We start from the raw sequence: 16,764 nt of genomic DNA on the forward strand, positions 1-16,764 counted from the left end.
TAAAAGAGCCTGCACTGCTCTGAAAACAATTCTGTGAAAGCAAGATGAACTTGTTATAGGGAAGAGAAAATTATGAAAAGGAAACAGATTATGATCTGAAGCATACCACATCATCAGTCAAACATGGTGGAGGCAATGTTATAGTACAGGTGTGTACGGCTGGAATGAATGGAATCAGGAATCAAGTAATACAGGGCGTAAAGTTTCATCTACATGTTTATCTCCTGTCTTGGTTAGTTTTCCTTTCTTTGTGATTGTACACCTCCCCCTCACCCGTGTTGTTCCTTAAACTCGTTTACAATTACCCAATAACCTTCGCCTGTACAGATACATCCTGCCATGCACTACTCAGTTAATAGTTTGTTTTGTATTTCTTGCATTTCAAGCATTAAAGGTGAGCATTACAGTTTGTGGGATTCCTCATGTTCTCTCATGGTGTTATTATTGATCTCCTTGTATGTGTGACTTTTTTTGGGTTGTACTTGGATTTTTGCCTTACGCCTTCCCCTTACCGGATTTGTTTGCTCCACTGACTGATCACTCTGTCAATGACCTTGTGTTGTTTTCCGATTAGATTTGGATTCACTTTGCCTCTCTGTGTCACGTTGTGAAATCCCCCCCCCCCTCAAAAAATAAGTGACATTCATTAAAATTTCATTTTTTAAGTGTTTCCTTCTGGACGCAAACAAAAAATAAATGTCTTTGGCTCTATTTTCTCACGTGTCATTCTGATCTCTTCCCAAACATTTCGTGCATTCATTACATCGATTTTAACGTGGCTAAAGTTTCATATGTTTGCACCAGCTGTCAGTCTGAGCCACGTGTTCACATACTGATTATCAATCATCTGCCTAGAGTTAGATCTTCAAATCTTCTTCCTATGCTTTTAGCTTATGACACAAAAACCTTTTAATGAGCAGGACTGAACAGGTTTTACAAATTCTGTTATGTCCTTTGTCCTGGTTATTTCAAAAAATGTCTATGGTGATGTGTTTTGATAAAACTTCTCTGCTGCAGACAAAATGTGATGCGGCTCTTGAGCAGCTAAATGCTTCACTTCCTTCGACTGACTCTCTTTTGTGTGGAACAGGATTATTTTTCCCACTGAAAACAGCCCACTGCTGTGGCCAAAAACACCAATATAAGAGCAAACTAAAAGAGTACACTTGGCGGCTAAACAATGAGTTGTTTTCACATTCCCATTTAATTCACTGTTGCTGTAAAATATTGATTATAGTTGCTTTTATGGTGCTAAAGTAGAGATGCAGCTGAAGGCTGTAAAAAAAAAGCTAGCTGGGCTTGAGTTCAGGGTTTTTTGGGGGGAAACAAATGACTCATATTTTCTTATGTTTATGTCAAGTTGAATATTTAACCTCAGTGTGTCTGCTAGTAACAGTCAGTTAAATAAGACTGTTTTGCTTATTGGATGCACCCTTTGGGTCCAATAACTCCTGAGACCTTTGCACCATTGCTTTCAATCTCAACTTCCTGTTGACAATGCTATTGTGCCTCTTAAAATGTCTAATGTTTAGTTTGTAAAGGTTGAGGCGTTCCCCACGCAGTGGCACAGTATTTATAATACTGTATATTTGTATCTGTATAGTGTATAGAGGTCGTTCTTTGTCTAGGGCGTTTGGTCCATCTCCTTTATGAACTTCAGTCTTACCTAAGGCATACAAACCAATCTATTATACTCCCAGATGCTCTCCAAGAAGAGAGTTTTTGTTGTTAGCTCTGGCAAACATCCATCCATCCATTTTCTTCTGCTCATCTAACTTGGGGGGCCCCAGGGGGCTGGAGCCTATCCCAGTTGTCATAGGGCGAGAGGCAGGGTACATCCTGGACAGGTCGCCAGTCTGTCGCAGGATTATTACATAAAGACAGAACACCATTTACTCTCCCATTTACGCCTACAGGGAATTTAGGAAGCATACACCAAAGGATACATATAAAGGTAGGAAAAGCTGACAGGAATCCTTGAGTATTTACCTGCAGCCTCTGCCTCCCAGAATACTTGTGACTACTAGTAATACTTTACCAGCCATTAATGGAGTGAGTGATAAAGACAACTGTAGGAAATGTTTAAGTAGGCGCTGACACACATTCAAAATGCGGACATCCTAGCAATTCACCCTAAGATCACTGCAGTGCTCAAAGAACTGCAAAACAAACCCCAAGAGCTGCATCTCAGACTCTACAGGCCTCAGTTAAATATTAAAGTTCATGAAAATACAATTAGAAAATGACCGAACAGGTATGGCTTACTTAGAAGGGTTGCCAGATATGCAAAACACATCTGAACAAACCAGTATACTTCCAGAACAAAGTCTCTTAGATGGATGACACTAAAGTATACATGTCTGGCCATCATACACAGACACAGTCACATTTGGTGAAAAGCAAGCAGAGCATATCAGCACAAACAGCTCAACCAGCTGTGAAGCACAATAATGGGGTGGGGATAATTTGGGTTTGTTTTGCAGCTGCAGGATCTGGGCACCCTGCAGTCACTGACACGAATTCTAGAGTCAGAGTGAGGCCATCTATCCAACAGCTAATACTTGAGCTAAAATGGGTCATGCAACAGGAGAATGACCCCAAGGACACCAGAAATAATACAACAGCATGGCTGAAAAAAAGAAAAGAATAAAGGTGTTGCAACGTCCTGGTGGGACGTTAAGATAGCTGTGCATAAACAAATGCCTGCAAACCTCAATGAACTGAAGCAGCGCTGTAAAGAAGAGTGGGCCAACATGTCTCCACAATGATGTGAGAGACTGATAAAGCTGTAAAGAAAAACATTTTCAAGTTATTGCTGATAAAAACAGTTTTGCATGCTAATGAATCATGGGGTGAATAATTTTTTTCCACACACTGCTTCTACATTCTGGCTTTGTTTTTGCTAAATAAATAATGACATGGAGTAGTAATGCCATGCATCGTTGTGACTTGGTTAGGACTAGATCTTTTTTTTTAAATGTCTTGACATGTAAAACCTTAGAAGGGACAAAAACTGTATCAGAAGTCTCCAAGCATACCTGTGTAACGGAACAGAAGGTGTTGCACTCATCTCGCCCCAAACTCGGGACCCTGTTGCTGTCGAGCAACACTGCCACTGAGCCACATTCCTGCGTTGACATGCACAATGACTTTGTGAACCACAGATAAATATACATAGATACTACAGTAGTTACTGCTGTTTGCACAGATATGCATCAGTGCAGTTGGTACGGGAAAACCATGGGTGTTGTGCAAATGGTTATTTACCTAGGTGGTGTGCTAGCGTGTGAATATTTGAATGATAATACAGCAAACAAATCATTACTATACCTGAAAATTTCATCCCTAGCCATTCTGGTGCTTCGTAGCCTCTGCAGTCTCTCAAACTTGGCATCACAATTTGCATATAGTGAATTATGCTTCTTTTTAGACATGACACATAACCAATATAAACAAGGCATGAAGGGATAGGTGTGGTTTCCCAGTTATGCATCGCTTTCTAGATTCGAATTTGCCAAAACCGGAGCACAAAGTTTTTGCAAGCAATATTGATTATCAGCTAATATTATTAAAATGCAACAGGAGCACAGTCAGTCATTCACTACAGCTGCTTGCGACAGGACATTTTAAACTTCAGTAGTTTTCTTTATGGGGAGTCTGAGGGGACTCCTTTTGGGGTAGCCTCAAGTGGCCATACCAGGAACTGCAGTTTTTAAGTGGGCTTTGTTTTACGGACAACCTCCTGGACTTGGCCTGTCCTCATCTTTCATGGAAGTGTGCTCTCCATATTAAATGGGGGTAAAGTTAAAAACAAAAAAACAAACAAAAACAGACCACTTGTCCCTGGCGAAAAACTTGGGAGATTAAAAAGACCAAAATTAAGGCTGAACAAAGACGTAATTCTGATATCTGTAGTCAAACAAAAATATTGAATTCTTTATGGGACTTTTCAAAGAAAATAATGAAAATGTAATTCACATTATGGTTTTCATTCTTCTGTCACTCAAAGCGGCAAGCAGTAGATGAAATATGGGAAAATAGCAAGGGATTTTTTAAATGCAGCACCAGAGCCAAAAATATGTCATTGCTAAAGCTCTCTCAGAAAAGCGGGATCACCAAAGTGATTAGGATCGATCCTCTAAGGCATATGAACATCTGTACAAAAATGCATGCCAACTCATTTTGTAAATGCAGATATTGAGCTTCACGGGATAAATGACTCATGCAGTGGTACAGAGGGAAAGGCAGGGGGATCACCACAGCAGTTGTTATTGATCCTCCAGTGATTGTGAATTTCTCGATGAAGATTTCAAAGGAATCCATCCAATAGCTGTTGAGATTTGAGTCTGAACCAAAAGAGGTGGACCAACCAGCACTTACCTGCCAGCACACACACACTGCAGAGAATGAACTGACAGCAGAAGGAAATGTGTGCAAAAAGGTGTCAGCCTCTGGCTGTCAGTCAGTTACATAATAAGGTGGTAAACCATCAACGACATTTCCTTTGTTTCTTTATCAGCTCTCTTTAGTGTTGTTTCAACACTGAATTAAATCATTAACCATTCACTTCACTTCCTGAAACTACACCAGCCGTGCCAGATGGAATATCAGAGCGGGATAAAAACCTGGGATCTTGAAAAGCCCAAAACGACTCTCTGTGGCTCGTTTCAAAGTATACATTAGATTTTACAGGCTCTCACTGCAAATTAAACTCGACAGGAGCCTTCAATCCAAACCGGGGAGTTTGAATATGAACAGTGGCACTTTTCTGCCAATAGCTGACAGGCTCTTCTGTTTTGTCTCAACAAGGATCCAATTGGATTAAAAAAGCCCCAATGCCGAGCCCTCTGAATCAACTCCATTCAGCCACTGGCCTGCTGCAGCACGCACACCCCCAACATAAAACAAATGGCACTGCTCGGGCTTATGTGTGTGCATACTTAATTTCACCTTGTGAGAAGTTCCCACTCATTAAACACCAAAAATCAAAAGGGAACGTTGCACACACACAAACACAGATGCACGGCAGCACCCCCACTCCTTAATGTGAAGGATCACATTTGTTCCTGAAAGAGGTACACAGGGGGTCTGCAGTGTGTATGTGTGTGTGAACAGCGTGTGAATGCAAGAGCCAATCACAGAGCGGTATAGACACTGAGCCCCCCAAGTACTGCTGGTTTATAGGGCTCAGCTTCAGAGAAGTCACATGACTTCCCAGCGAGCGAGGTGGAGAGCGAGGAGTGGGCAATGTGGGAAAGGAGATTGAGGAGAAGGAGGAGTGAAAAGAGGGTCAGGAGGGTGACAGGATCGCTGCGAGGGGTGAGCTGAAGGTCTGGTAAATGAATAAAGCAGAAGGAAAAAAAGAGAGCGACGCGACGGTTCTCGGAAGCGAGACTGTGCAGGCTGGTCGGGGTCTGTAATTACAGCTGAATGAACAAAGTGAGAAATGACTGACTGAAACGAGACGCCGGCGAGCAGCTGAATGAAGGATCAGATGAATGAGAACACACAGGCGATAGTGGTTGCAGCTGATTACTACAGTGGGTAATCTTGATGGTCTGGTTAACCCCATCTCACACTGTCAAACTATCCTCACCACAATGCATGAAGTGACTGTTCACCCAAAACAAAACGCGGAAAATCTAAGATATCTTCTTCTTTACATCATCATTTCTGGGTAAGATATGTCAATTTTAAGCTACGGTGGAAACAATCTAATCAACAGGCTTCACTTTTAAGAGTTTTCTTTGGTACTCATTGGGTCTCGAAAACATTCCCAATGAAAACTGTTCACAGCGAGTTCTCTGGAAATAAACTGTGATGCACTTTGAGTTTTTAAGATGTCATTTTTCAGCCACAAACTAAATTCCATTTCTCTCAGTAGAACCAGGGTGGAGACAGGACATCTCAAAACTTTGCAAATACAACCAAAAGTAAACAGTATGGGACTAAAGCATGCAGACACCCCTGTACAGTGTTTGGGTTAGGCCCCTCAGGCCCAGTGACTTGCTCTTATTGCTTCAGACTGCCATAATATTTTATATTGTTCTCCCAGCTTTGTGGGAAGGTTTCAACACATCATTGCCCACATAGGATGCAGGCCCCCTAAAAGAAAGAGTTTTCCAAGTTTAGCGGGGCAGGCCTGCACAGAGAGCACTGACCTCAAGTCCATTTGACACCTTCAAGTCGGACCTTACCACATAACAATCAGTGCCTGAACCCGCAAATCCAACCCTTCTAAGTAAACCAGATATAGTAGCAGATTAATGCCCACAGTTCAGGAATGAGATGTTCAGCTGTCACATATGGCTGTAATATTCAGCTGTCTGTGTATTTTTGGGCACGGAGTGGATCTGTGTGGTGATAAATCACCAAGTAGAGGGGAGGTAGAAGAGAAGAAATGGGAGAACCTACGCTTTAAGAAAAGAAACAAGAACAGAGGACTCCCCAATGAAATGCTTAGAAAAAAAACAAAAAGGAAAGAAAGAATTTACACCATCACGCTTCCCCTGCTTCCTAAGAGCAACATGTTCTTTTTTAAATTGTGTAGTGGGGACAAGAGGTTGTTTACACAGTCCCCCTGTGGGGACAGAAAGAAAGTCCCACGATGGAAAGCATTAGATTTAAGGGTTAAGCCTTGGTTAGTGTTTCGGTAATAAGGGTTAGGAAAGTGCTGGTTACGGTAAGTCTCCAGGAAATGAATGCAAGTCAATGTAATGTCCTCTAAAGTCAAGGAAACAGGAGAGTGTGTGTGTGTGTGTGTGTGTGTGTGTGTGTGTGTGTGTGTGTGTGTGTGTGTGTGTGTGTGTGTGTGTGTGTGTGTGAAGTAAAGCATGTCCACATGGCCCGTGACATATGAAGGGGGGGGGGGGGGGGGGGGGAGTAATGTGAAACAGATGTTACTCTTGTTTCACAGGCACTGATGTCGACACCTTTACACAAAGAGGTATGTGTTGAGTGAGAGTGTGTCTGTGTGTGTTTGAAAGACATCATTCAAGTGACGGCTTCCCGTAAACACCTGTTTTGTTCCAGTTAATATCTCTCGTCATGGTGAATAAATGAAAGAGGAGAGATATAGATAGATAGTTAGAGAGGGAAGGAGGTTGTTGTGGTGGTGGTGGTGGCGGTTGTTGTGGTGTCGGGGAGGGGGGGTGGGGGTCACCTCCATTCCTCTGCCGTCCGTGAAAGAGAAGAGCTCATGTGGGATGAACACATTCGTTTATTCATTCGGCCCATCTATTTTCAGCCCAGTGGGTTTATGGTTATTGGAAAGGCGTTGCCGTCTCGCTCCTTCCCAGAAGGAGTCAATATTTCTCCCTCTCCTTCATTTCTCCCTCTCTGCCTCTTTTTCTCTAATTCAATATTTTCTCCAAAACACCACTCTCTCCCCTCCATGCACAGGCAAGGAATGCTGGAAGGCACTCGCAGGGAAACAAAACACGAGCGAAAGGCACGCAGCTCTGCGCACACGCAGACAAGAATGCGAGAGCGCGGTGCCAACAGGGATCCCGTAAAAACTCGGGACATTTCCCACTTCCTTTGTCTTATCACACTTATCCATCACTGCTTGCTTGTCTTGCTTACTGATGCATCTTTATCTCTCTCTCTTCATGGCTCTTGTGGGGCTCTCGAGACCAACTGCGGCCTTTTTACAAGGCTGATGTTTGCTAATGACTTTTAATGATGACTGGTTATGGCTCATAAAACCTGGCTGTGTTACTGGCATTATCAAGTTTGACTACAGTACAGTGCCGTGCTGATGGCACACACTGGGGTCCTTATCAGGTGATTAAAATCAGAAAAGACAGTAAGGCCATCCGTGTGAGTGGGAAATGTGTGTGAGGGTGGGGGTAGGGAGGGCACTGATGCCTGTAATGTGAATGTGGCCCTAACAATTGCAGCACACAGAGCAAAACTCAGTGTCAGAGGGAGGAGAGAGGTGTTTTGTAATAGACGCGCCTCCCTCCCAGCCAGTTTTGATCAGCGGTGGAGAAATTCCCACAAACCTTCACCTCCAAATATTGACTTAGTCTCAGGGACGTGACGGAACTGGGGCTTTGTTACAGATAAAAACAGGGGATAGTGCCAGTTTAGTTTGGGCCTGAGTCTCATCATAGCACCAGTGTGGAAATGTACCGGAGCTTCAACACTCAAGCCACCGAGTTAGTTTAGAAAGTGAAGCGAAGACGGGATCGTTTTCAATATTTTTTTATCCAATAAGGAACATTTTTTAAAAGGTTATATGAGTAAAATTATATTTATTTAGCCAATCCTTGTATGTCGCTTCTTACAAACCTATTTTCGTTGTGTTAATTTTAAACTTCAGGCAGGTGTATTTAGAATATCTGCTGACTCTGTAACCACAGATTATGATGACGTAATCCAAGAGTGCAAACCTCCACCCTGTGGGGAATATTTACTTTAATAGGAATAGTATTGTATTTTGTAAACATTCATTTTGTTTTGTTTTTTCTTTTTAAACCTACTTGTAGAAGTTTGTAGTGCAGTAAAAATCCATTAATGGTAGCACGACAGAGGTTTACTTTGATTACACAAACAGTATGTAGATAATGGATAATAGCTATTGATTTGTAAATAGGTGGTCATGAATAACTTGAGCTCATTATTTAATATTATACTGCGGTATATTCTAACGAACTGGGCAGCTCATTCTCTTTCTTTTGATGATACTTTATTTTTAAATATAACACACATTTTGCGGTCAACTTGAAAGAAAAGCAGATGTAAAATGTAAAAGTGAGGTCAGAGGTCACATGACATGATATTTCTCTTGTGGATGCAAGCCCAGTCTACACCCCCCTTTAAAGTTTTGTCAGAATTAGCTCAAAACCTTTCGAGCTATCGCGTTTACGGACAGAATGACACGCAAACGCTACCAATCTTACTTGTAAATGTGGGATATCTAAAATATTTTATTCAGAAACACTCCAAATCTTTTAGATTGCTGAAATATCTGAAAATATCACTCAAAATAAGATGCCTGATGGTGGAATAATTACTACTAAATTACAAATTACTTGTAAATTAAAGCCTATAATGTTAAAAACACATTTCTTTCAGGGTCCTCACAATCCACCACACCAGTGGATTGTAAATGTCACACCAGTCAGACTCAGCCTTTCAGCTCAGCGTGGGGATAAAGGTCAGGTCCAAAGTGGGTGTGTGACCCTTGAAGAATCTTGAGGTGTCATAGTTATTTCAGAGTATTCGTGGCTACAACACGGCATAAACAAATCGTGCAAAGTGGCACAGGAGCAGACAGATAAACGCGCACAGGTGCACGGACACATTTATGAAACACATGCCGGACAAACTGCAGTCCGTGCTGAGAGTTACAAGGCAAATGTGTTCAAATTCAATATGTGTGCTACACAGGACACGACTGATCTGTTTTTAGATTATTATTAGAAACTCACTCACAGACCAGGTGAAATAACTTTAATTTTCACCCATTCATCTAGATTTTGGTGTTTAAATCATATTAGTGTACAGTGTTTTCTGTTTTTTCAGTATTAGATAACAGACATTTTAGATGTCTGTCACAGATAAAGCAGCATTATGTGTGTAGAGCTGTTAAAAAGTTATTTCTGTGTGAATTATAGTAAATAGAAGATATAAACAAGCCTTAAAAGTTCTGAATAAGAAATCCCAGCAGTACCATTGCAGTGAGATTTGTATTTAACACAAAATATTCCATTTTGAGAACATAATTTTGCACTCAAATGCACATTCTTGGCTTTAAAGTCATTCGCAATGCCTCCAACTTTACTTAGAGACGATGACAACAGCTGAAAGGGGCCGACTGTTCCTAAAAGAAGCGTTGCCTTTGCACAATCCCCAAATCCAGAACGAGTTGAAAATGTGTAGATTTTCATATCTTTCCATGTCATGCAAAATATAAACTGATGGGATAGGTTGCTTGTTAAATGAGGTGTGGTACAGATGAAAGAATTAACATCTGTGTGTGGGACTGTGTGTGTGGATATTTCATTATGTATTACGTTACCTTCCAAGGAACTGCAGATTGAAATGATCTAGTAGCCAAATGTGGTTCAAAGACTTTTTTGTAATGTTATCAAATCAGTGTTTTTGTGTGTGGGGCCTGAAAAATAAAGAGCAAAACTAAACTAAACATACAAGGGACAGACCTGTAATCTTGTAAAAAAAAACCTCCCAATAAATGTCATTTTTTGAAGCCTGTAAAGCTCCGTTTATTGTGTAGTTTAGGACAATATATGCACCACAAGCTACAGCCTCATAAGTCTTTTACAAACAATATAAACACTGTTTTAAAAAAGTTTTTTTTAGGCTGCTGATTCACCCTGTGAACGCTTTTGAACATACATGCAAATTTCTTAGGAGAAGAAGGTGTGGGTGTAGGTTTTTTGGGTAATGGGAAGACTCATAAGCAGGGATCAGGTCTTTCCCTGGGCATTTTTGTAATTTCCTTGACTTCTGGGGAATTCTGTAGATTTATGGCGTAAATTTATGATAAAAATGTATCAACTGCCCTGATGGTTTCCTAAATACATTCTCTGTTTGGCTCATGTTTTTATTGGGAGTAAAAATGCATTTGTTGCAGGCGATATGTTTCCTGTGTTCCATGAAATCTAGATCGATGAGCATAAAGGAAACACACCACCCTGACTATTTGAAACACATGCATTTTTCCCCCTCAGTGAGAACATGAAAGAAGCAGTAATGTTACTTATGAAAACAAGCACGCAAGTGTGGTTGAATTGCCACCTGGTGTTGGATTTTTTTGTTTTCCTTTACTTAAAAACGACATTTGCATCTTAAACCACTGTGGAAAAAAGTAATGCATCAGAAATCAAGGAAATTAAGTCAAGTCAGACCTATGAATGTAGGTTTTACAGATCATGATAGTCCTATGAGCTTGGAAAGAAAATGACTGGACTTCTTTAAGCTTCATGAAGATGTTTCGCCTCTCATCCTCTTCAGACAACGTCATACATGTTTTAAGCAAGGAAGGCAATCATCAAGGGTCAAGTGCAGTTTAACATGGCACCTGTCAATATCTTTTCTCTGCACACATTATCAAAAATAATTCAAAAACTGAAAAAAGACAAAAAATGCAGTTACTTAAAGTAGATGTACATATGTGACCCTTGTTTTTCTTATTGTTTTTCACATGAAGTGAGACAGCGCAATGTGCAGACGCATCCCTGCAGAAATAATGTTGATAACTTGACAGAACAGTGGCTAAAATGACAGCTCACGGTTTGAAAAGTGCTTTGAAAAGAAAAGGGCCGAGTTTGAAAAGACCATCAAACAAACTTCAGTTTTCTTTTGTGCTTAACAAGCACAAAGTGTCAGGAGAGCTGCTTCAGATAAAATGCAGTTTATATGTCTTTCACGCGCCCTTCATCCTCACCAGGACTAACCTAACGAGTGTACACGTGTGTAATAATAATAATAATAATAATAATAATAATAATAATAATAATAATAATAATCTTTGCTGGAATTTTAGCGCCATCTTGAGGTCCAGGCGGCTTTGCGCACTTGGATGCGCCTATAGGTCATCCATTAACTCCCCTTGCAGTCAATGATTATCGATTACAACTCCACCGATACAAAGTTCAGTAATAACAGTGAAAATGATTGAAAACGGACCATCATGGCGTTAAAAACATCTTCCTGCAGGCTTTTATTTAAATTCATCCATCAAGGTGTTGTGGCACCGCTCGCTGCCCAAAACGCCCTCCGCTCCGTGCTGGGGTGGAGCTCCACGAGGGGATACTACAACTCTGGAAAGCCCAGCTACGCTGGACCCGGAGGGGCGGCCCACGTCCGGGTGGTGGACCTCCGTAGCGACACGGTGACCAAGCCGGGTCCGGCCATGCGCCAGGCAATGGCGGAGGCCGAGGTGGGAGACGATGTGATGGGAGAAGACCCGACAGTTAACGGTTAGAGTCGAAGAAAGAGTTAAATTCTGCTTTAAAATGTTTTTCTATTCTCTTTAAATTATTACTGACCCCTTGTCTGGTCTGTGTGTGCATTTTTATATTTGCACCAGGCCAGTTTAGTACCTCTTTGTTACTTCTTAATAATATATAGCAGACCATATGCCAGAGTTTCCACATTCAAGCACTGGTCACTTGGATTATCAATACAGGATTACCCAGTAATCCAAATTAACCACACAGTTGGAGGATCAACCAAGACACCAATAGACAAAGAAAAAAGGTTATTTTCTTCTCTTCTATAAGGTGGTCACATCCCCAAAGTGTGCTATTCCCGAGAAAAGAACTGTATGGCTTACTTTTACATAAATTTTTTTTTTTTTTTTAAAGATCAGATTATTGACAGAAAATACCTTTTAAAAAAAAGTTTATTGAACCATCTAAAAATTGTAAAAGTTTTTATTAAATTAAAAAAAAAATAAATTACATTAAAGATTTCCATATATGACTTTTATTTGTGTCGTATTTGCTATTTTGCGACATTTTGTAACAGCTTAAAAATTGATTGTGGTGTGTGAAAAAAAAACTTTAGTTAAAATAATTTTTTTCAATTTGTTTTTTTTGAAAATTAAAACTGAAATGGTTTGTGAACTTGGAAAATGAACTAAAATAAAATAAAAAATATAGAAAAAATATCCTTCATTTTAGTCTATGTCAGTTTGGTGCCGGTGCCTGCCTGATGAGACTTCTTCAACTGAAACTTTGGATCACTTTCCTAAAACCTGCATTTAACTCAAGCCTTCCATACAATAATACTTAAAAAGAAGAAAAGTATCACTGAAACTGATAAGAACTAAACTAAAACGAAACATTTCCAAACAATAAAACCTCCTCTGACATCAACAAGGCATTTTCAGTCAGAGAACCGCTGCTCACTGGACATTTTCTCTTTTTCAGACAACTCTCTGTAAACTCTAGAGATCATTGTGTGAGAAAATCCCACCAGGTCAGCAGTTTCAGCCTGTCTGCCACCAACAGCTGTGCCACATTCACTTAAATCAACTATCATGCAGACAAAACTCTCTCCAAATAAAACAAAGGTCTTTATGCTGACTTTGCAGTCTATATGATAAAATCCTCTCTGTCCTTTGAACCATGACTAGAGAAATGGTTTACCGCACTGCAGTGTTCTATAGTCTTTGCATTTTTGTATGTGAAATGCTGCTCAAACCTAAAGCGTGATGTCTGCAGAGTTACAGAAAATTGCAGCGGGTATGTTCGGGATGGAGGCCGCCCTGTTCGTCCCCTCTGGAACGATGAGTAATCTCATTGCAGGTCAGTTTTGCTTTCACCTGGCACTGTGTGAATTAGTCTTAACTAGTCCTGGATGTTCGCAAACATGCCTGCATTTCATCCAACAGTGATGGTGCACTGCAGGGAGCGGGGCGACGAGGTAATCGTGGGGGACTTGTCCCATTTACACATCTACGAGCAAGGAGGTAGCGCTCAGGTGAGTGTGCCGGAGCAGCTTCATCTATGATGGGGGTTTTTTGTAACTAGACAAGAGTGTGTGTGTATTTGTTGTGTTGATACAGCTGGCTGGCGTGCACTCCACCACGGTGACCACGCTCCCCGATGGGACGTTTGACCTGGAGCAGCTGGAGTCAAAGATACGCCACGGTTACCCAGATCCCCATTACCCACGATCACGGCTCGTATGTGTGGAAAACACGCACAACATTCAAGGGGGACGTGTGCTACCTCTGGCTTTTCTGCAGGAGGTGTGTGTGCATGACTTTCACTTTGATTAGTCTGACCCCAGATCCACTTTGCATCAGTCCAATTTAAGCGAGCTTTGTCTCAGAGAAGATGTCAGTGTTTCTGGATTATGTGTCCATATGGCTTCTTCTTTGATAGAGTTTTGACCTGCATTTGTGGATGGCACAACGTTCATAGGCAGTGATTTCTAGAAATGTTCCTGAGCCCATGCAGTGCTTTCGGTGACTCATGCCTGATTTTAACACAGTGCTGCCTGAGATCACAAGCAAAGTAGCTCCTTAACTGATGGTTCAGGGTCACCTGATCCAGACCCAACTATAAGCTTTTTCAAAAAGGAAAGCTTTAAGTTTAATCTTAAAAATAGAAAGGGTGTCTGTCACCTGAACCCAAAGCAGGAGCTGGTTCCTCAGGAGAGGCTTTTACAGCCTCCAAGAACTTCAAGAAACCCTGTAGGTCGAAACTAAAGTGCTCCACTGGGATGATAAGATACTATGAGGTCTTAAGGCTATGATGGGGTCTTATCATTTAGAACTTTGTGTTTAAAGGGAAAGATTTTCAATGAAATTCTGTATTTAACAGAACAGAAAAGCTAATATTGGAGAAATATGTTCTCTCCTTGTGCTCCCTGTTCAGTACAGCATGTTAGCCAAAGTAGTACGGACGTACGGTGGCGTGAATCATTTCACTGCTCGCAGCAGAGACCACAGTTTGGGTCATATACATTTTGTTATCATTTGAAATACATTGTTAATTAAATTTCTTCAATTATTATTAAAGATAGCTTTTCTTGGTTGCCATGGGGATGTATCCCCGGAGACTTTGTTGTAGACTCGTAGTCTCCGGCAGGAAGACTTCCCATTGAAATGTATTATTTACAGAGTCATGCTGATTGCCACATTTTGATGCAAAAGCAATAGCGATTCGTGCCTTATTAAAATTTAATGATGTGATGCGATCATGTTTGGATGGTTTGTTTCCATGTTTAAGGTGCGTGCTTTAGCAGATCGATATGGTCTGTCCGTTCACATGGACGGAGCCCGGGTAATGAACGCCGCTGTAGCTCAGGGAGTGCCTCCATCTGCCATACTGCAGCACACAGACACTGTTAGTGTGTGCCTCTCCAAGGTGGGTTTGAGGGATATAAACACACACACACAAAGAAGTCAAGATTCATCTTAACCAAGGTGAAACTGGATTAATGTAACAATCAAAATCCTGGGTGTGTATCAGGGTTTGGGCGCCCCAGTTGGTACTGTGCTGGCTGGACCCCAGGACTTCATATCCAGAGCGGTACGGTGTCGCAAAGCACTCGGTGGGGGAATGCGGCAGGCTGGCATACTGGCAGCAGCTGGAAAACTCTCCTTACAGAATATGATTGGAAGACTGGAGGAGGATCACGGCAATGCAAAAATGTTTGCTCAAGGTGAGTAACTACCTGGTTATTCCATGAAAATTCAATCCACGTGACTTCCTCAGGATCTGCTGTTTTTTTATGCTATAACTTTAGTATGTTTAATGAAGCCATGCAAAATCTTACCTTTATATAGTGAATGTTTTCTGAGTTCTAGAGGCTCGAATTACTGGAATTTGACTGATTTTACATGAATACCCTTCAATGAAAATTAAATACTTTACTGGCTCCCGCTTTACTCCTTTGTGTAATTAGCTTGTTTCTTCTCCACACTCAGCTCTTCTCGACTGCAATCCTAACTTGTTCGCTGTTGACTTGGCTGCCGTGGAGACAAATATCCTGCGTTTCCGCCTGCAGGATCTCAGTTTGAGTCCCCGCGAGTTCTGTGACCGCATGGCTCAGGTTAGCGAGAGTGAGGAGGCTGCACTCGGGCAGGGGATACAGGTTCTCATGTACCCTCATTTTGGGAACTCTGTCAGGGCCGTGTGGCATCTTGGGATTTCTCCTGAAGACACTCAGCTGGCCATCCAGAAAATGCAGTTTGTGGTTTCTCAGCATGTAATGGAAAATATCAGGGCCCAGTGAAACCCAAGTCAGGATGAAACCTAATCTTAGAATGATTACAGAGTAATGTAGACTGTGAAAAATGGGACAAACACTACTACAAGCATGTGAATCTGTTAAATGTAATTAAGCACAGTGTCTTGAATTTTATTTTGCGCCCTTATGATTTATCTTTTATAAAAGAGATGTGTGCAAATACAACAAAGGGCACAGATGATGAAGACCTTGGTCCATTTTAACTGTGCATGTGTGCAGCTCTCGACTGTAAGAATTTATATTAATTATTAATATACATTCTTTATATTATATTAATGAATATAATATTGAGGACTCTGTTGGAAAATGGCCCATATTTCTGTGCCCTGCTTAAACTTTAGCAAACTTTAGAAATCTGTCAACAATTTTGGCAACTTTTATTACCGCTGACTTTCTTTATTTTATCAAATGTAAATAAAAGCAATAATAAAAACATGAAAGAAGCTTCTAAGAAGCATTTGTCACCTCATTTTTATGTTCTTGTTTACTCACAGGTGTTTCCATCATCATAAAGTGGTGCAGAAAAGGCACAACATCATCAGAAATTAAAGAAATAATAATAAAAAAAACATTCAAATGTCCTGGTGACTGTCTGTTTAAGGTGTCCTCCAAAATTCTCAAAGCTTGTTTTTGGCCACAAGATGGCACTACAATATCAGACCTCGAGTTTTTATGACTATAAGCAACAACAAAAAAATGGAAATCCATTCTGGTATCTGGTTTTTATAACCAAAAAAGAAAAGGCATATTCAAATGTGTCAATACTTGTCGTGGTGAAGAAGGCAAGAAAAAGTTCTGGCAGCGGTGGGATTCGAACCCACGCCATCGAAATGACTGGAGCCTAAATCCAGCGCCTTAGACCACTCGGCCACGCTACCGTGATACCACACGTCAGACACATATCTATTTATATGACGGGAAACATAATTCTATTATTCACTTTATACCATTGATGATGGGATTTCACTACTACTACTAATACTAATAACTCTCTTCGAGCACATAATTATATTTGTAGTTATCATT

The 16,764-nt window shown here is 40.9% G+C and overlaps 1 protein-coding gene and 1 non-coding gene across 2 annotated transcripts; one reads left to right on the plus strand and one right to left on the minus strand.

The window, feature by feature from the left end:
* Nucleotides 1–11,617: 11,617 nt before the first annotated feature.
* Nucleotides 11,618–16,176, plus strand: tha1 (threonine aldolase 1). The gene is made up of 7 exons (XM_063481954.1): nucleotides 11,618–11,951; nucleotides 13,200–13,283; nucleotides 13,370–13,458; nucleotides 13,544–13,729; nucleotides 14,715–14,852; nucleotides 14,958–15,150; nucleotides 15,416–16,176. The coding sequence occupies exons 1-7, from the start codon at nucleotides 11,663–11,665 to the stop codon at nucleotides 15,721–15,723; spliced, it is 1,287 nt and encodes a 428-aa protein (XP_063338024.1). The 5' UTR covers nucleotides 11,618–11,662; the 3' UTR covers nucleotides 15,724–16,176.
* Nucleotides 16,177–16,534: 358 nt separating this feature from the next.
* trnal-uag (transfer RNA leucine (anticodon UAG)) lies at nucleotides 16,535–16,616 on the minus strand. Its single transcript has one exon. It is a non-coding gene; the product is annotated as a tRNA-Leu (tRNA).
* Between the last annotated feature and the right edge of the window lie 148 nt (nucleotides 16,617–16,764).

Source organism: Pelmatolapia mariae, linkage group LG8 (assembly GCF_036321145.2).
Source record: "Pelmatolapia mariae isolate MD_Pm_ZW linkage group LG8, Pm_UMD_F_2, whole genome shotgun sequence".
In the NCBI taxonomy this organism is placed as follows: Eukaryota; Metazoa; Chordata; class Actinopteri; order Cichliformes; family Cichlidae; genus Pelmatolapia; species Pelmatolapia mariae.

Coding starts and splice junctions, on each gene's coding strand:
- tha1 (XM_063481954.1), top strand. CDS start 11,663: ATGGCGTTAAAAACATCTTCCTGCAGGCTTTTATTTAAATTCATCCAT. Junction 11,952..13,199: donor AGAAGACCCGACAGTTAACG/GTTAGAGTCGAA, acceptor TGATGTCTGCAG/AGTTACAGAAAATTGCAGCG. Junction 13,730..14,714: donor CTCTGGCTTTTCTGCAGGAG/GTGTGTGTGCAT, acceptor TCCATGTTTAAG/GTGCGTGCTTTAGCAGATCG.